This window comes from Lycium ferocissimum, chromosome 5 (genome assembly GCF_029784015.1).
Source record: "Lycium ferocissimum isolate CSIRO_LF1 chromosome 5, AGI_CSIRO_Lferr_CH_V1, whole genome shotgun sequence".
In the NCBI taxonomy this organism is placed as follows: Eukaryota; Viridiplantae; Streptophyta; class Magnoliopsida; order Solanales; family Solanaceae; genus Lycium; species Lycium ferocissimum.
Genome location: NC_081346.1, coordinates 10616631 through 10632784, shown reverse-complemented (window position 1 = coordinate 10632784; position 16154 = coordinate 10616631). Strand labels below are relative to the sequence as shown.

At 36.2% G+C, this 16154-nt stretch overlaps 2 protein-coding genes across 2 annotated transcripts; both read left to right on the top strand.

The window, feature by feature from the left end:
• Nucleotides 1-336: 336 nt before the first annotated feature.
• On the top strand, nucleotides 337-9193 carry LOC132055943 (uncharacterized). The gene is made up of 13 exons (XM_059447972.1): nucleotides 337-670; nucleotides 2063-2198; nucleotides 2795-2931; nucleotides 3304-3502; nucleotides 3772-4010; nucleotides 4096-4207; nucleotides 4380-4524; nucleotides 4656-4798; nucleotides 4892-5061; nucleotides 5999-6295; nucleotides 6374-6429; nucleotides 6897-7108; nucleotides 7723-9193. Exons 1-13 carry the CDS (start codon nucleotides 461-463, stop codon nucleotides 8922-8924), a joined length of 3258 nt encoding a protein of 1085 aa, XP_059303955.1. The 5' UTR covers nucleotides 337-460; the 3' UTR covers nucleotides 8925-9193.
• Nucleotides 9194-10295: 1102 nt separating this feature from the next.
• On the top strand, nucleotides 10296-13872 carry LOC132055942 (glutaredoxin). Its single transcript, XM_059447971.1, has 4 exons — nucleotides 10296-10594; nucleotides 11339-11427; nucleotides 13337-13435; nucleotides 13522-13872. Exons 1-4 carry the CDS (start codon nucleotides 10491-10493, stop codon nucleotides 13614-13616), a joined length of 387 nt encoding a protein of 128 aa, XP_059303954.1. The 5' UTR covers nucleotides 10296-10490; the 3' UTR covers nucleotides 13617-13872.
• The last annotated feature ends 2282 nt before the right edge of the window (nucleotides 13873-16154 follow it).

The window sequence follows — 16154 nt, the reverse complement described above, 5'->3', positions numbered from 1 at the left end:
AGCTGTTTACACTTATTACGAGCCACGTTTCCACAAACAAATGGAGAGTCGGAGATGGCATTGTCCTGTAGCAGAAATCATCATTTTCTCGAACTGCATTAAAATTTTAAAATTCTATAACTTCCCCTCTCTCATTTCCCATTCATAGCCACATCACAACTACTGTCCCTATCATTTTGTCTTCATTTATTACGCAACTTTCGTCCCGTTTGGAATATTTTTCCTCTCTCTTATCCTTCACACTCTCTCAGTTGCACTCTCAGTCTCATGTGTTATATCTTCACCACAACCTTCATTCAACTTCCACCACTAAATAACCATTTCTCTGCATTTCCCTGTTCCTCCTTAAATTTAACATTTTCATGCTATACAAACAGTTTTCTTGTTTTTATCTAAGCTAGAATCAGTTCAAGTACTTACTCATGCAAATTGTCTGCATTGACATGTAATTCTTGTTTAAATGGGTCGAGAAAAATTGGTTTGGTTGATTTTGCATACTTGGGTTTTCCTTGTTCTTAGTTTTAAAGTTCATTGTGATGGCTCAGAGATTTCTTTGAAGTTATTGAATACTCCTCGCGTATTCTCAAACAGAAATTTTGCTAAATTTGCTTTTCAAGTTTTGGTTGGTGGCAATGGAAGCATTTGTGCGGACTGCTCCACCCGTTGCAAGGTTAGTTTGCGCACTGTTGAACTGTGGCATTCATGTAATAGAGTTGTTTTCTATGCAAATTACATGCAGACCCTTATTGCCATTGCTGCAAATTTGTTTCAACAAAGAGAAAGAATAGGGATTGTCCTTGAATTTGCATGTATCTAGTTATGAGCATTTTGATAATCCTCATGTTCTCAGGCTTTAGGATCAAGGCATGTGAGAATGACTGTTATAGAGTTAAGCTTTTAAGGTGCAGTATTAAACAAAACAAAACAAACAAAAAAAAAAAAAAAGAGGTCCTAGCAGTGGCCAGAAAATCTGAATGCCTAGGAAAAGTAATCTCGAATTTTCAACTAGATTCATGTTGTTAATTTGAATGCAGTAAAAAAATATCCTGTTTGAGCTATTCCTTAAACGGAAGCTGCTTTTATTTCCCACTTCACTCACTCTCAAAAGCAAACGATCAATTTGAAACTATTTGGTTGTATATATTACTCAAAATTTGGATAAAACATATAGGAATTGGAACTCCTTTCACTAGTCACTTAAAGACACAAGCACAGGATTACAGGAAAACTTGTACAATACAGTCAACATGATCAGTAATCTTTGTGGCAAAGCTTGATGTGTTTAGTAAATAAGTGTTCGATGTGAGCACGAACTTTTTCCAGCTAAGTTTAAGCTGAACAAATGAAATAAGAGAAGTGGTTCAGTAAACCAGTGTTATTGTATCTAAGATGAGGATTAGTCAGCTCAGAGAAACCATCTTTACGCTCATTCCCTCTTGTCAGCAGACTTCCATCTACATTATCTTCAATCCTTTAATTAAATATGTACTAGCATTTAATGGTAAGCCCCAACAATGCCAAAAGTGAGGCATCTGTATGATTTTTTTTTTCTTTTCGATAACATATATGTATGACTTGCTTCCCTGAAAACATAAAATTCATCTGATAGCGAAGGATTATAGAAAAGGGCCATGTTACTGTCAAACTACATGCACCTTATATCGATAAACGTGAGGGCTAAAGGCGTGTCTCAGTCCCTTGACATGATGCATGCGTCATCATTTAGAATTTTGCCATGAATTAGGCCAAGCCAACTACCTGGAAAAAATATCTCTGTAGTACATGAATGTTTAAGCATCTCCCTATTATCATCCCAAAATTTTCTCTGTGATTTGGAAGAAAAATTTGTGGTATGACAGCCATAGAATATAATGGAAAGTAACCAGTCAAGGAAAACACAGTATTTGAGAGATATCTACTCTCTGTCCTTAGGATCCAACTTCCTATTGAAGATTATTCTATATTTATTAAATTTCAGTTTTTATTTTCTCAACTTGGTAAATTTTCTGATCATTTAGTTTTAGCAGTCTTTTACTAATTACTACATTTACTGTTATTGTAGCTGGATGATTTCATGCCTGCAGTTTGTGAAGGTGGAGAAATTGTTTACACACGGTTGCTTGATGGAAATCATACTTTTGAAGTTTGCACCAACGGAACTCTTGGAGTTGGATGTGCTCACTATAACTGGACTGTTGGTAGCACTCAACCTTTTTACCTTTTTATGGTGTTGGTGGCACACTAATAGTTCATGATACTTAGATGATGCTTCTTATGGGCACATAAAACGACTATTATCTTCTATGGTGTACTTCTGACTTCTCTCTTCAAGGCTTATGTTGTTTTTGTTGCTTTTAAGCCTTCTTTCTTCAAGATAGTTAGCTATTATTTATGATATGGAGAGATCATCAAATATGGAGAGAACATAATAGGGGAGCTGTGGATCTTACTTATTAGTCAGATAGGTTTGGAATCTTCCCCTTAATAGTAGTAACAATAATATGATAAACTTCTATTTCACTATAATGTCTTTCAATCATTTCGAACTTCGCATAAAAAGGTTACGTCATACATGTTACATTCTTAACTTGGTTAGGCAGTAGGCACCCTACTATATTTTGACCTTTAGGTTGCAGTTGCCTTCCAAATTATAGACAGGTTGCAAATAAACTTGGTGTTTTTTAAGCTTGATATGTGTTCATGTTTGGGACTCTAGTCTAGTTGTCACAGTTGGTAAAGTTTAAAATTCATTTATGTTTTCGCTTCCTTATTCCATGTTCCTACTCTTCTGCAGACACCATTCCCCCCACAGCCTACATTACCACACCAACAACTTTTACAAATGCTTCCAATGTTTCAGTAGACATAACTTTCAGTGAGCCATGTTGGAGCCAAGGTGGTTTTGGATGCTCTTCCACGAATTCCTGCAATGTAAGTAGACGAGAAGCTAAAATATGCTAACAACCAGATGGTTTTCCACCATTGTCCAGTATATAAGTCTTTTGCATGAGAGCTTGGGTTCTTGTTTGGACCCTTCTGCATAAATTGAAGTTTAGGAAGCATCAATGTTCATGTTTCCATATACGATGTCTAAGTATCTTTCCTTCAAAGTTTTTTGACCTTTCAAATCCAAGTGAAGTCTGAGATAGATATATTGTTGGTTGAAGTTCACCACTGCAAACATTTTTAAATTGTCCATGTATTGGGAGAGTTGTGTAGGAGCTCCAGAGTTCTTGGGAATTCCTTTTCATTATCTCTTCAGCTCAAAACCTAGTTATCAATTGTGTTCTCTTTAATTTGCAGCTTCTCGTTTATGGAGCTGGACAGGTCGTGCCAAACACAGTCAATGTTATTGAGCCAGACCTTAAATTTTCTGTTGTCGTGAGTCTATCTACACGTGATTATGGAAGAACAGTCTTGGTAATGGATAAAAACTTCTGTTCAGACCCTGCTGGAAACAAATTTACAAGGACAGAAAATTCAAGTTTATTTATACATTTTGGTGAGCAGTTTCCTTACCATGGTCATGTTCATATCAGTTACAGATTCTCCATTTTAATTAGATTTTCTGTTTCCAGAGTTATATTTAGGCCTTCCCATTTTCATCATCAAAGACATGTCTATCTTTATGTGACAATTGAAACAAGTTTCATATGTGATACCTTCATAGGAATTTACTGGAGAAAGCAGTCCAAGCGTATAAAGATAATTGATTAACAATAATCACTTAAATAAACTAAAGTCCAATCTCTTTGATACTGGATTCAACAGATAGAAGGACGGTGTCCGTTGACATAAGGACTTATATACCTGAAAGGCTACTTCAAATTGACAGTGAAACGAGAACCGTGCTAGCAACAAATACTACTGAGAACATGGAGGTGTATTTGTACTTTACAGAACCTATTTCCAACTCATCTACAGAAATTTTGAATTCCCTGAGCATAAGTCAGGGATTGCTTACGCCCATTAGTGGAAATAGCCTTGGAGAACGTAGATTTGGCTTTCAGGTTAGTCTTTCCAATGTTTATTGTACTTTGATATTCTATTGGCAGTACTTAACAAATATTAGTAATTTTTTCGGCACATTTCCAGGTTAGAGGTATATCACAGACAGCCATAGTGACGTTGAGCCTAAGATCGAACTTAATATTGAGCAGACAGGGAACCTCCATTGCTCCTGTAACTCCAGTTACTTTCCTATATGGTAGGTTCAACTGCCTGTTATAAACATATCAAAGAAGAACTAAATTGAGAAAGGAGTGTCTCTACTGCTCACCTGCTGTATTGAATTGTAGATGATATGTGATTGTCCTGCTAATGGATGATATGCTAGTCATTTTGTTTCTCCAAAATATAATTGTTTATTGGTCCTTCAGATATGCAACGGCCTGCTGTCAGGTTGAGCACAACATCTAGGATGAGGACCTGTGAAGAGCAAATTCGTGTACTGATAAAGTTCGTAGAGCCAGTGTTTGGCTTTAATTCTTCTCATGTATCCATCTATGGAGGAAATTTGCAGAGGTTAGAATCTCCATGTACACTGATCGTCCTCGGTGAATTTTCCTGTTCCTTCGCAAGTTACAAAGAGTAACATCATTACTATCACGTACTAGTCATGGATCATTGATTTCATGTTTCGTATGTATTTCCAGCTTTCAAGAAATGAGTAGAAGCATGTACGTTGTCAATATACAAGCCAGAGATGATTTTGTTTCTGTGACCATCCCTGAAAATGTAACTAGCGATGTTGCTGGAAATGGGAATCTGCAATCTAATATTCTCAGGCTCAAGCACTGTAATCTTCTGTAGTTCTTCTAAGACTTTCTTTTGCTTTATAGATGCTTAAATTGCTCAAGTATACAATCAATCTTCTTTTACTCTTTTACAGATACTGTACCAACGATATCTCAAGTGCTTTCAATCTTTGCAACTGCTGCTTTCGTGGTTACGTCTTTTGCAGCAGGGCTCCTCACTGTTTCAACTGCAAGCCTCCAATCTGTTGGTGCATGCATAAGAGCAAGCTCTTTAATGACATCTGATCCTGCTAGAAATCTTTTTGTAAATACCCCCCTTCTTTAACAACTTTATGTTTGACTTGATGAATGTCATGCAATACAGTTTGCATTCCATGTGGGTACTGCTTAGGTCGTTAGATGCACGAGGCAGGATTTGAATTCTAGAACTCTTAAGGCTCTTAGTGAAGCTCATGAAGTTGTTTGGCAGAGTAAACGAGTTGTTGCCTCCTTATATGATTTTGGCTAATCCTCACCTCATGAGCTAGTTTTTAGAGTTTAACTAAGCCCAAGGTCCATTTGTTAACATGGTATCGGAGATAGGCCCATCCCTACTATTGTGTATCCGAATGTTGGGTGTCCATATTATGTTGTCCATGCTCTAGATGTCCAATTCTGTTCATGTGGGAGGGGTATTAAGTGTCACATTGGTAGAGGAAATGACTTGTTTTTTCCTTATATGGTCTTGGGCAATTCTCACTTCATGAGCTAGATTTTTGGGTTGGGTTAGGCCAAAAAATCATTTTTCTCGTTTCTTAGATGTATTCTTGCAAGCAACCATGAGATGATCAGTTGTTTTCTCAAAAGACAATTCCAGTGTGGCAGATCACTCATTGCAAATCAGATTTTTTGTAGAGTTTGGACTAGCCGTAACTTTTGCTCCCAGTTTTAGTACTCTGTAGCAGGCAGCATAATTTCTGAAAATATTAGTATGTCGAGGGTGCTACCTTCAATATTGGAACAAGAAATACTTAAAACAGCTAACAGTTGAACCATCACTGAGCTACTAAGGGAAACTGGTCATAAGGCTCTATGTGGATGAACACTTTTTTTTTCTTTTTTGGGAAATGTCCAAGCATCTTATGTCCATTAAGTTCATTGAAATATACAAAATCTTTAAGGTCAAGATATCACTCTTAGATTGATTGATCCATGACATTATTTTCTGACTAAACATGTTTTCTTTTTGTGTCTTGAAACAGAGAATAGCTTGTCACATACAGGTTTTTGCATTGGCAAGATGGTTGCCAGTTACCTTGCCAGTTGAATACTATGAATTTGCTAGAGGCCTGCAATGGAGTGTTCCCTACTTCAGTCTCCCATGGGAAACTGGAAGCATGCATCCATTCATGATGGGACCGGGTTCCCCAACAAACCCTCATTCATACAGCTCTAAAATTCATGATTTTGGAACAAAAACAGACAAATACAATGTGAAGAAAGCTGCAGCATTAAGTGGGTTGCCACTTAGTCCTATGGAATATAGATCATTCTTCCAGGTAGGAATTCATAAATTTCACAATAAATATAAATACTTTTTCCATGATCACGTTATTGAATATTCTTCTCGATTGCAGAGCCAGAATCTTCTTCCGGAAGCTCAGTATCTCGTGGATCAACAATATTCTAATGGGCAAGTTTTGAATGATGTCTCGTGTCACAATTTTTTGAAGTGGTCAAAGGATGCTTAACTTTTCAATTTATTGGATAACAATGCAATAAATCTATGTGCCTGAGGTGTACTTTCAACTGGTTTCCTCTTTTTCGGAACTTAACTAACATGCACTAAAGGTCAGGATTACTACTTGTAAACCACACTACCTTCAAACCACGTGAAACCAGAGCTTGGGCTAATTCAACCCTCTCAACAAGAAAATAATGTTGATAGCACGTCAATTTTTTCATGCTATACCCCCTTGGCACATAACTGAATTACAAAGTGACACATACTGACCTTGCTTCAGCTACTGAGGCTCAGGTTTAGTAAAAAAAAAAAAAAAGGATGATCAAGCATCTACCCAGAAATATTTCTCTACAAGTTTTAAAGCAAAAGTTGGAGATTTAGCGTGTGTAAATGAATAATTCATCTGCTGTTTTCAGGTGGAGGAATTTCAACAGAAGCATGTTCTGGTTAGCCATTATTGGAGGCAGCTTGATATTGCTACATGCTTTTCTGCTTTTTGTTTTAAAACTAAGAAAGGACAGAGAAAAAAAGTGGAGCTATGGAGCCTTGGTCTTTCCAAGATTTGAGATCTTTCTTGCATTTCTGGCTATACCTTGCATTTGCAAAGCCTCGGTAAATATTGTTAAAGGTATTTCTAATTCTTATGCACTATGCTCCTTTTGCATTGCAGTGATACATTCCACCGGTAAGACATCGATTTTCACATCTAAAAGGGACAGGATATATCTGTAATGACTAATGACTGATCTCGAATACAGAATATTTATCTATAACAGTTAGAAATCACTTCCCTTTATCAAATATTGATAAGGTCACAAGATTCAATGCATTATATCTTTTAGAACTTTGATTGCGGAAAGATTGTGATTTGCAGAGATTTTGTGCGTTATTAATATGGTTGTGTTCACCTAATAATTCTCTCTTCCTGACTCCCCCACCTCGAGTAGGAGCGAGGATACGCAGATGATATGTCTTATTACATGCCTGTCTTCCTTCCTTAAAAAAGAGATAACCACATAAATTGTTAGAAATTAGGCACTTGGTTGCATATCACTATAAAATGTCCATAGGGGGACAGCTTATTAAGATCCTAAATAATCCTATATCCGTAGGCGATCATTTAGTAAAATAATTTCCTATTAACAGAGGAGATATGCACACTTTACATTTTCTTTCTGCATCACTCCAAGATCTGTAAATCTAGTTTACGAAATCACAAATTTTGTTCTTCTTTGCTTCTAGGAGGAACATCTGCAGGAATTGCTGTTGGAATTCTGTTGTTGGGTTTAGTATCATTTCTCTTGTTAGCATTGTTTTTGTTCCTCTCTATTGGAATTACATTGGGGAAGCTACTTCAGTATAAGGAGGTACACCAAGTAGGGCAGAAATTCCATTGGTATGAAGAATTAGTTCGAGTTACCCTAGGTCCTGGTAAAAGAGGTCAGTGGACATGGAAAACATCACGTGATTCTACATATCTAATCATGTTCGGACCTCTTTTTGAGGATCTAAGGGGTCCACCAAAGTATATGCTCTCGCAAATTGCTGGAGGAAATCTTAATAAGCATCGTGACAAAGTCATTGCAACAGACGATGAGAACGAAGATGCAGAAGCACCTTTTATCCAAAAGGTGTTTGGGATTCTAAGAATATACTTCACATTTTTTGAATTTGTGAAGCGTGTTTGTCTTGGAATTGTGGCTGGTACTTATTTGAAGAACTCTTCTTCAAAAACTCCCATAGTTGCCCTGCTTAGCATCACTTCTTTCCAGCTATTCTTTATGGTTCTGAAGAAGCCTTTCATTAAAAAAAAGGTTCAGCTTGTTGAAATCATCTCAGTTGCCTCTGAAGTAGGTATTTTTGCTGCTTGCATTGTTCTCGTAGACAGAGATTCAGCAAGAAATGATATAAAAATTGGAATCGCTATGCTTGTACTTTTCTTTGTAGCATTTTTATCTCAGCTGGTAAATGAATGGTATGCATTATACAGACAGACAAAGCGACTCGGTCCTGATGACAAGTCTTTCTGCTCTGGTCTGAAAGCAGCATCAGTTGGATTCCTCTTGTTTTTCATTCCTCAAAGATTGATCAGAAAGCTCGAGAGTGGGTCTGCACTGTTAGATCGTCCACTAAAGGAAAATGGGGACATTACTACTGCTGCTGACAGGAATAGGAGTACTTCTTCTGCTGACAGGAATAGGAGTTCTGGTAGTAGAAGTTCAGGTGATAAAACATGGCTGAGGCAATTCAGAGAACTAGCAAAGTCCAGCTTTAGTAAAGACAGTAATACAACTCCAAGTGATCCCTCAACGAGTCATGTTGGATGGAGTGGATTCTGGAACCCTAATGGGAGCTCATCTAAAGAAGATTCATCAGCAGACTTCAAGTCAAAACCAACAGGATTGTACAAGGATTTAGAAGCTATTTTTGCTTCCAAGTCATAGACATCTTATTCATACAACAATGGAGTAGCATATTCTGGCTTTACTGGTTACTTGACTGCAAAAGCAGGTTCTGTGGATTCAACTGAACCTGTTGCTTTCAATTCGAACTATGTAACTATATATTTGTATGAAAAAAAAAAATGTATACATATAAATATATAATAAGATTACACTTGTTTTGAACTCACTGACTTTAGGTCCTTGATTCACCTCTGCTTAAGTTGCACCTGAGCTTATGTATTTATATCTTGGATTGGATTTGCCGCTGCTCGACTGGTATGTGTTTAGCAGGTTCGTGTTATATTTCCATAGTAAGGATTGTTGGACTAATAGGCTCTAGCAATGTATGTACAGCTCTTGAGTATAAATGCCTGTTGTCAATGTCATTACTTGATATCTTATACTAAATCTTTCATCTTTCGATTGGATAATAAATTGTCCTTACCAAGGAAAAAGGTGGGAAATATGCTTCATATAGTACTATTTTTCTATCACCTTTCTCTCAGGTAGTACTGAAAAGAGGAAAAAGCAGCCCTATGAAAGTAAATTTAGCCAATCCAAAAACAAAAGCTCCATGTGTATTTCCCCGTGTCCTAAAACTGTTATCTAAATTCATTCTTATGTCAACCTTGGCTTTGGTAGATAAGATTTAACAACTTTTGCGATAAGAAGATTAAAAAAAATACCAGAAAAGTATCCTTGTGCAAAAACTTTAAAAGTTTTCTAATCATCTATAAATTCATATCACATGAAAGTCCAATTTTTTCCAATTATGTATAAATTAACTCAAAATGAATGTGACCGATATTAAAGTTGACTTCTAAAAGTGCACAAAATATTGGGAAGGAGGTGTAATTGGAATAAATATTCGGAAAAGGCTCAAATATGTCATTAAACTATCGGAAATGGTTCATTTATGTTACTCGTCAATATGGCTCGTTTATGCCATCGCCGTTACAAAATGGGTCGGATTTTTAATTAATTTGGGATTAAAAATTGGGCTGGTTTAATTAAACAACGTGAACCTCTAACTGAAGGCCACATGTCATATCTGATATGTAAAACCGACGTTAATAAAAAAATGGCATAGAACGATCATTTTAGTAGCAGAATGACATGGATCGATCATTTTGTATGTGGCAAGATAAACGATAAAAACTATTGATGAGTGGCATAAATGACTCATTTCCGATAATTTAATGACAAATTTGAGCCTTTTCCAATAAATATATTTAACTAAAACAAAAGAAATTTCCAATTCTTTTCTGTTGACCTTAGTCCAAAAAAACAAATGGAATCCTTAGGTTTTGCCAATTGGATAGGTGACGTGCATAGAATAAGCGCAATAGATAAGAGAGTACTAGATACCCACCCATCCAATTCCCTTTTCTTGATCAAAAAGTCAATAGTAGCAGTATCAAAACTTCACCGAAGGAGAAAAATTGGGTGGCACATAAAACTAGGAAAGAAGAAGCCACCTGTGCAATTTATCGAACACCAAGCCAAACCCAACTTCCAACACCTGTTAAAACTGTACTGTAGTGTGTATAAAGAAAGGAGCCAAATATGGGATCAATGTTCAGTTCACCTGAGATTAGCAAAGAAAAAATGGAGATTTCTCTTACCAAAGCCAAGCAGATTGTTTCCTCTAATCCTGTCGTTGTCTTCAGGTCTCTTTCACTCTTTCCAATTTTGTCCTGTCTAATTACCTAATCTTTTCTGGGTTTCCATTTTTGGTTCACTTTTGTTTCATAGTACTAGTAAAAAGAGGATTTTTTTTTTTTACTTGGTTTTTATGTTTATTGGGGAATATGAATCGGTTTCGTTTAATTTGGCCAATTCTTATATATTTCAAGATTGTGGCTATGGAGTTTTTTCAATACTAAACTCAAAAACTGTGCATCTCTGGTAGTATGTGTTTGGCTTTAAGTGGATAAGAAAGCAAAATCATGCGAAAACAAAGAAGGGTTTCAATTGAATCCTGTTGGAAAAATTATAGTGAAAACGAATATTTTTGGTTGTAAGTAAATTTTTGAATCCTATTTACGTAGTGGATTCTAGTGTAGTGGCAAAGGGATTCAAAATTTATTTTAGGTTACCAAGTGTGACATTCTAGTAGTAATTTTTTTCAATTTTGATTCCCCGGCATAAATTCCTGGCTCCCCCACTTGGGGGTAATAGATGTATCATTTTGTTTAACAATATTGCTATTACAGTTTCTTCTTTCTCTAATCTGTAATGATGGTTGTTCCAAGTATTGTTATATCAGGATAGTCTTCACTGTATAAGGTTGCTAGGCGTTTCTCTAAACCTTGATAAAGCATGTAATTGTTCTGAATGAGCTCCCAGTCTGTCTCATTTGTGAGAGGAAGTTTATGTTTATTAATGACCTATGCTTCCTTTTCCAAATGCAGTAAAACATACTGCGGATATTGCACTAGGGTGAAGCAGCTTCTTTCCCAACTTGGAGCTACTTTCAAAGTTATTGAACTTGACAGGGAAAGTGAGTGATTCCACATATCAATTGCTTCCAAGTGTTTTATATAACCTTTGGTCGACCTTCTTGCTGCAACATTTGTGCTTTCTTACACTAACAGTTTTATTCTCACAAAGCACGAACATATCCGCCTTTGCTTTGCTCATCTATTTTTTTGCATAGGAAGATCAACATTCAGCAAAAACAAACTGGAATTTCTTTTAGGTGATTAGTTTCAAAAGTTGAACGAAGACTATTAAATTTTATAGAATGCGCACGCTGATTCATTATAGTATGTATTCTTGGGATTTTGAAGCCCCGAAGGTTCGAATCCCTTGAATCCCAACAAGTACAAAATAGTAACTCCCTCCATTTCAACTAATGTGTCTTACCTTCCTGTTAATCTCTCAAAAAAGAAAAAAATGCCTCTTTTCTTTATTTAGTAATTTTTCAATTTCAACATTCTCATTTCCCCCCTAACTACAGACCCCTAGACTGTCTAATATCACGTCTAAGGCCACAAGATTCAGAAGTTAATTTTGGTGTCCTATAAACAATTTTAGTAAACGTCACAAAAGTCAAAACTCTTCTTGACATTTTTAAAAGTTTGTGCACCTTGCCATTTGCCTGAACCTACCTAAACCTTGGTGGACAGATCTAAGACATAGGTTGATGAGGGATAGCTGGTATTGGTTGACATAGTCAGGTACTCCCAAGCTGAGTAGGAATTACACACCTGAATAGTTGCGGTGAGGTGCGCGCAAGCTGACCACACCATCACAATTATACAAAAACTGTTTTCTATCATTTTTAGGGTCAGAGATCAGAACTAGCTTTTCATTTCTTCTTTTCCTTCTTTTTTTTAGGGGGAGGGGATGTGTTACTAATTTCCTCTTTTTTTCTCCGTTTGTAATTCTATGTGTCACTTCTCTGGTAAACATCTTATATGCAATCCTTTTATTCACCTAGATCTTCCTTTCAATAGCTCCAAAGAAAATTATTGAAAATCTCGTGACAAGATCTCCTTCACTTCTCACCGTCTTGTTTTTATTCCTTTTTCAGTTTGCTCTATTAATTCTATTGTTCTATCTATAAGTTAACTTTATATATAAAAAAAGGTTTCAGAAGAATGTCTTCCATGGGTATATTAGAAAGTGACCCTAGAGTTTCTTAAGAGATCCAAAGAACAATTCAACCTCCTTCTGGGAAGGTGGATGTTTTCCCTAAAATAGTATAAGCACTAAGGTTCAAAAATAAGAGGAGATTAAGCAAAAACGAGTGTAATGTATTTAGTTGTAATGGTAAGTTTTTAAGAACACGATGTTTCGTACTGAAATTTGCGGAGTATCTCTTTGCTAGACTCTGAAATCCTAGAGGTTTAAGAATTACTTGTTTAGTTGGTTACCATGATGCTTCCTTTTCAATAGAAAGTATTTTATATCCATTGTCAGGCTTTCTGGTCCCATGATCATTGTACAGTATCCAAGTGGAAATTCCATACAATTTTGGTGCGGGGGTACTGGAGGGCATGGCTCCAATGCCCATTGTTTTTGACATGGTAGTAGTTTGTTCTGTAATCTTCCTACTTATAAGCACTGAACATTGCTACATAGCCTTGAGAACATGAATTTGGTTCTGGAAGTACATAGAAGCACTAGAATTAGGACGAATCGAGAGATCTATGTTGCGCTAAGATGTTTGGTTGATTGAGTCGTCTAGTAGATATATCTCGAACTTGCTGGCTTTGTTTAACTTTTTGCCCAAACGTATCTTTACTCAAAGACTTTCTAAACCCACTACAGTTGCTCAAAAAGGCTGTGCTTAGTTCGTCGTATGGATCTGGCATTTTCTTTAGTCTCAGAAGGATCGTCCAAATATACACCCTTCTTTAGTTGGAGCATATATTATAGTTATGAGTCTTCTTTGTGATGTGAAGGTGATGGAGATGAGGTGCAACAAGCACTACTAGAATGGACAGGGCAGAGGACTGTGCCTAACGTGTTTATTGGGGGAGAACATGTTGGTGGCTGCGACAGTAAGACTCATCAACTCATCCTCTTTTATCATTATGTTTTCCTTAAACTTTGCTTGCTGCTGTGACATTTGTTTCTTCTGCTGCAGGCGTATTAGCGAAGCATCAACAGGGAAAGCTACTTCCTATGCTGAAGGATGCCGCTGCTGTTCCTGCTGTTCCCAACGATCCTGCCAAAATGTAAACACATCTATACACTGTATGTTGTTAAGCTGACAATAAAAATAAAGTTGAGAGTGCTGTAACTTACTAACGGCCTCCTCTCCTTTAGTTGGGGTTGTTTAATAAGGCATTGAATTTCTAGTTTCTTTTTCTGTTTTACCCTGCCTCTATCTTCTAAACCTTTCTTTTTTAATGTAACTTTTTTCCCTTTCTAACTTACTGCTGTGACATTACTATCTGTTTGGGAAGTATATACTGTAGATTTGCATTACAGATCATTTCTGTTTCGGACAGGAGTCAAATTTCCCACCTTTTTTTTCTTTTCTTTCTTTACTATTTCTCTCAGGAGAGTTCCTTGTACAAGCAGACCTCTACGTAGTGACATAGTTTGTCCGGATATATTTTGGCTGTTATAGTAAAACGATTATTGTACATTAAGATAATAGCATTTGTCTGGTTTGCGAGCTATTGCACAGAGTTGGATTTACCTGTGTGCACCCGAAGGGTGGCGCTGCGGGTTCCCATGTAATAAAAATAAAAAATAAAATAAAAAAATTGCGCAAGTGGTGGATCACTCAGCTGACAGGTCAACAATCTGCAATCATGTAGATACGATTAGTGTAAGGGACTTGGTGTAATGCAGGTTAGGTGTCTGTAGTAAATGTATTGCCTCTTGGGCCTGTGGGATAAGGGGAATACCTCTGCTCCAACATTTGTTAGTCCTGAGAGAGAGCCCATAAAGCCAGTTAAATCCAGTTGAATAATGGGGTGGTTATATGAGGACCAAGCTTGGATTAATAGTTCCAGAATTTCTTCTATGGTTGTGATGTAGTTCCGCTTGAAACTAGATATTCGTCCAATATGTTGTGGATGTGTTTGGCCAATAAATAAAAAAGAAGTTGACTTAAATAGCCACCCCACTATATGATAACTAGTAAATGCATCTATTGTATATTCGTGTATGATATACGCAAAATATACATTGTTGATACATAGTAGTGTATATCTTTTGTTATATTTGGATAGTTAATGTAATTATTTGGCCAAATGTGTAACTTGCCTTAAATAAATATGGGACTTTGTACGCTGCCAGTGGTGGTGGCTCTCTATATAAAAAGGGATTGAGAATTTACATTGCCACTAGTGGTGGCTCTCTATTATAAAAAGGGTTAAGAGAATTTGGTAAAGTGGATGCTTTTTCTAGCTTATGGAATTATGACTTCAGATTACCATTAATAAGGGAAATTTAATAAAATAAACTCTTAATAAAAAATTAAAATCTATACTAAACTAATAAAAGGAAGCGGCGAGAAGGTAATAAGAGGTTAAACCAGAGCAAAAAAGGAAGGGAAACTGTCCCAAATACCCCCTCCGTGCAAACTAATTACCCGGATATGCCCACATGTAAACTATCTATTAGAATACCCATGTGAAATAAAAAAATTACCTGGATGTCCCTCATTAATTGGGTGCGTCAGATCCCCTAATTACTTCCCTTTTTTCTCTTAAATTTTCCCAGTTCCCACGTCCTTATTTTCTCTTAATTTTGTTTTCCGTTTTTTGAAGAAGATAATCTAACCCAAAAAAGGATAATCTAACCCAAAAAAAGGAAAACAAAATTATATTTTCCCAGTTCCCCACGTCCTTATTTTCTCTTAATTTTGTTTTCCTTTTGTGTTTATATTTTCCCAGTTCCTACTTTTAAAAAGCCAATATAAACACCCTAATAGAACTCAAAAGTTCTCTATTTTATCAATAAGTACTTATTTTACCTCATGTTTTAAAAATAAATACTTTTCGGGATTAGCAGGTTAGCTTTTCGTAAGCCTAAAAATGGGGCTATTAAAAAGACTTTTTTTGAAAAGACTTTTGAGAAAAATACACATATTAAGCACTTTTAAAAAGCTTGGTCAAACACTAATTTCGCCAAAAGTATTTTTCAAATTTCACTAGATATAACCGTTTTAAATTAGCCCAAAAATACTTTTTTAAAGATTTTTTAAAATGCCATAAAAACATAAGAACTAGGGGCGGATTTTTTTTGGCTCGAACGTGACAGTCTATCAATTTTTTTTTCTAACTAGATATACGTATATAAAAAATAAATAAAACAAAAATACAAGGTAAAAGTACTAAAAATGACACTGCTTATACAGAAAGTTGTGTGCGGCCTGGTGATTGGGCGCTACAATTTCGCGTGGGAGGTGGTGTGTTTGAACCCGCTCAGTCTCACCCTTTTTTCTCTCACTCTCTTATTTAAATCCTAAAAGAAACCGGTAAAAGCAACTGACACAGTGACACTTAAATGAGTTTTATTACTAATATGATTTGAATTATCTTTTTAGGATATGATATTATTATAGTAATTTATTCACTTGTTCACTCTTTTACATGGTGACACTGTTTATGAAAAATCCCGTACGCTACTGCTAAGAACCATGTCATATAAATGGAAAGAACTCTAAGAACCATGTTATTTTAGCACCGTGCAATATGGAGATAAAATTATACCTTTTCAGACAATTTTTCCCGTGACAGAGTCCTCTTTTCGTACTTCGCA